The 4,520-nt window shown below is 30.5% G+C and overlaps 1 protein-coding gene across 1 annotated transcript; it reads right to left on the minus strand.

Moving 5' to 3' along the window:
* Nucleotides 1-3,692: 3,692 nt before the first annotated feature.
* On the minus strand, nucleotides 3,693-4,292 carry LOC138942855 (uncharacterized). Its single transcript, XM_070313318.1, has one exon. The coding sequence runs from the start codon at nucleotides 4,290-4,292 to the stop codon at nucleotides 3,693-3,695; it is 600 nt and encodes a 199-aa protein (XP_070169419.1).
* Between the last annotated feature and the right edge of the window lie 228 nt (nucleotides 4,293-4,520).

Consider the following 4,520-nt stretch of genomic DNA (forward strand, 5'->3'; position numbering starts at 1 on the left):
ATAGAGATTGAAAGAGGAGAGTTGCGGGAGAGGAAGTGAGAAGGGGCAGAGAGCTGTTGAGGGAGAGTGTGAGAGGGAGGTGGAAAAGAGAGAGAGAAAGAGAGACCGGAGGAAAAAAGATGGAGGAAGAATATGATATTAGGTAATAATATTTATGATATTAGACAGTTATGGTATATTGGTTTATTTTGTGACGTATATGATTTTGTGTATATATCATTAAAAATGTTTAAATGAAAAAGAATAAATGGCGCGCGCAAAGCGCGCGCTTTAAAGTCGACTGGTAATGATTATGGAAGGCGCGCGCATAGCGCGCGCTGCGTGCTAGTCTCTTTCTGAAAAAGGCATATTAAGTCGATTCTCGCAAGTATTGTTGCCTCTTTTCCGCGATGCTGATTGGTTATCTCGATGCTGCGCTGTGCATTACTTCATATCGATAAAAGCCTGTCATGGTTGAGCGACGCATTTTGACAGTTCAAATAGTGACGGTTCAATTGATAAAATCGTGTAATTTTTTAATTGACATTCTGAGAAAAACGGAGAATTAGAGATAATATGTAAGTAATGCTATCAACGATATAATTACCAGACGACTGGATACCGAAGATTCTTCTTTTAAGGTCGTTTCATTGAATAATATTCCGTGCACATTGAAAGCTCTATTAGACACAGGTAGTCCTATTTCTTTCATATCACCAATTGTGTACGGGAAATATTTTAATGACTCGAATATTGTTCTTAAAAAGCCATTGATTTCTTATCAATCTGTTTCTAGAAATTTAATTCCTATTCTTGGATCAATTGATACTCAAATTTGTTTAGAATCTCGTCCGAATTTTACTGGCAAGGTTAATTTTCTTGTGTTTCAAGATGATTCTTTTTTTGTAGATATTATAATAGGACGAGATTTTATAGCTGAAAATAATATAACTTTATATTTTCATCCGTCAAATAAAAAAACAGATGATAGATTAAAGTTATTTAATGAAGTGGCATCTGCTGAAATATTAGAAGATCTTTCAATGAATGAAAATTCCGTTTACTCTGATATTAAAACAGATTTTGAAAATGAGATTGATCAGAAAGTAATAGCGATTATTAATGAAGTAGAGAATATGGAAGTTGAATTAACAGATAATGACCATCATGTGAAAGTAGCATTAAAAGATAATTAAATCTATGCTTATGCGCCGCGACGTTTTGCATGGGCAGAACAAATTCAAATCCGGGAAATAACTGACGATTTGCTAACACGTGGAATTATCAAACCTAGTGTTTCTCCGTACTGTGCTCGGGTAGTACCAATTCGTAAGAAAAATGGAACAATGCGTCTTTGTGTTGATTTACGCCCGTTAAACGATCGGGTTGTTGAACAAAAATACCCTTTTCCTTTAATCGAGGATTGTCTAGCGCGGTTAACAAATAAAAAGGTTTTTACACTATTAGATCTTAAGGATGGATTTCACAATATTAAGATTCATCCTGACCATACAAAGTACTTTTCTTTTGCAACTCCTGATGGTCAGTTTGAGTACAATCGCTTACCGTTTGGTTTTTGTGAATCTCCTGCTGAATTTCAACGGAGGATTATACAGATGTTACAGTCATTAATTCGAGAGGATAAAGTTATTGTCTATATTGATGATATTTTAATTCCATCCTCTTCAATTGAAGATAATCTTGAAACTTTATATAAAATTCTCATTTTGTTCAGACAAAATTCACTTGAATTGAATTTTAAAAAAAGTTTGTTTTTACGAAAGACCATAGAATATTTAGGATATATTGTATCGGCTTCCGGTATAACATTGAGTTCACGACATACAAATGCCATTAAAAACTTTCCATATCCTAAAAAAACAGTTGAGTTACAACGTTTCCTTGGTCTAACAAATTATTTTCGCAAGTTCATTGAAAATTACGCTTATATTGCAAAACCTCTACATAATCTATTACGAAAGTCAAATGATTTTATTTTTAATGACGAATGTCGACAAGCATTTGATAATTTAAAGTTAGCATTAACCTCATATCCTGTTCTTCGTATTTATGATCCAAACGCAGAAATGCAACTTCACACCGATGCAAGTTCGATAGCTTTAGCTGCTATTTTATTACAAAAACAGGATGCGAACAAATGGGCTCCAATTGCATATTATAGTTAGACGACTAATGATGCTGAGTCTCGTTATCATAGTTTTGAATTAGAGATGTTAGCCGTGGTAAAAGCAATTGAAAGATTTCATATTTATTTATATGGTTTACATTTCACTATAATTACCGACTGTCACGCATTAGTATATGCAGTCACTAAGGCACATTTAAATTCACGAATATCACGTTGAACTCTAAAATTGCAATCTTACACATTTTCAGTGATACATCGACCGGGAATTAAAATATCTCATGTTGATGCATTAAGTCGTGTTGTTGCCCTGATTGACGCATTGCCTCTTGAAATGGAATTAGAATTTCGCCAACTGAAAGACCCTTTAATTAAAAGCATTGCTTTAGAATTAGAAGAAAACGATCATGATAAATTTATAATGATGAATGGATTAGTTTTTAGAAAAGGGCCAGACAAACCTCGATTTTATGTTCCAGAATCAATGGTTTCAAATGTATATATATTTTTTATAGATTTTTAAAATTTTTATTCTATTTCATTTTTTTCAGTTTACGAATAATTTGACTATTATTTATTTACATAAAATAAAAATTGAGTTTATAATATATACAACTTTTTATATTTTTTAAATTATTCAATTATAAAGTACATCAATGCTTGCAACTATATAATAATAAATAATATAACAAATAATAACATCAATATAACAATAATAATATAATATAACAATTAATATATCAATATAACAAAAACAATAATAGTAATATATAATATTTCTTCTACTCTGTCTTAACTTATCAAAATTTTCGTTTTAAATTTACATCATTAATTTTTACCTCCTCTTTTCTCTCCATCTCTCTCCTCTTTTTTCTCTTTTCTTCTCTTTCTCTCTCTTTTCTCTACTAAAATTAAAATAATCGTTTTATGTATAAAAGTTATTTAAATTAGAAAATGATCAGGAGAGGAAGAAGGTATATTATAATAAAATGTAACATTTCTCTTAAGACTAAAAATTGTCTAATTGTTTTAATAAAACCATATAATTTATTTTTTACATAAATATATTTTTTCCGTCATATTACATATTAGAGAGAAAGAAGAAGATAAAGAGAATAATTCAAAAATCAAAAAGTTAAATATATATTTCCTTGTATACATAATTTTTAACGTATCTATTATTTCGTTGATTACCAAGATAAACTTTTAATGCTTGCAAAGAACGAACTCGCGAAAAAGCAACATAAAGTTGCCCATGATTAAAAACATCTTTACGAAGATCTAGACCGATTCTATCAAACGTTTGTCCTTGTGATTTGTTAATTGTCATAGCAAAAGCTAATTTTATTGGAAATTGTCTTCTGTAAAAAGTAAAAGGATATATATTTTCGCAATATAATGTTATACGATTTAAAAAAACAATGTCTTCTGCTTTGTCACCAATTAAAATCTTACACTTCAATAAATGATCTGCAAGCTCTATAACCATTAATCTAGTACCATTACAAAGACCTTCATTAATACTAAGATTTCTAATCAACATAATGATAGAATTTGGTCTTAAACGCTATTCATGAGGAGGAAGAGATGGTGGAGATAAACTATTTAAATATTCTGGTAACAAAGCTTCACCGATATCACCATTATCATCATTTACAGCGCTGTCTACACTTGTATAAATTCGTTCATCAGATATATCTAATAATTCAACAACCTTTTTATTGATTTCGTCTACATCAACATTTCTTGCAGAAAATATCGCACATTTAGCTACTTTACCAAATTCCTTTTTTTGTATTAAATCGCCATATATATCTTCCACAATATCAGCATTAATAGGCGCTACACAACTTTCAGGAATTTGTATATTACCATTAAAATCATTTAATATGCCATCTCCCATATCCAATAAAAATTTAGCAAATTCAATTTCTTCTGGGAGAACTTGCATATTTTGTGTTAAAGAAAATTTTACGAAATGTCTCCAAGTAGAACTAAATTTAATAGAAAGATTCACAATTTCACTTCGAGTAGCATGCATTTTAATAGGCAAAAGTTGTCTGAAATCACCACCTAATAAAACAATTTTTCCACCAAAAGGAAAATCATTATTCATAATATCACGCAATGTTCTATCCATAATCTCTAAAGCATATCGTGGTGCCATTGGTGCTTCATCCCAAATATAAATATCAGTTTCCTTCAAATATTGAGCTTTTTTTGACTGGATTTTAATAGCAGATAATCAGCAAATAATGGAACCGATAATCCAAATGTCCTATGAACTGTTTTTCCAGTAGGTAGTAATGTCGCTGCAATGCCCGTAAAAGCCATTGTGCACACGCGTTTATTTCTAATTCTAGCTAAATAATAGATAGTTGTGTATATAAATGTT

This window comes from Polyergus mexicanus, unplaced genomic scaffold, assembly GCF_030449975.1.
Source record: "Polyergus mexicanus isolate NDT 795.1 unplaced genomic scaffold, iyPolMexi1.0 SCAF_24, whole genome shotgun sequence".
Taxonomy (NCBI): Eukaryota; Metazoa; Arthropoda; class Insecta; order Hymenoptera; family Formicidae; genus Polyergus; species Polyergus mexicanus.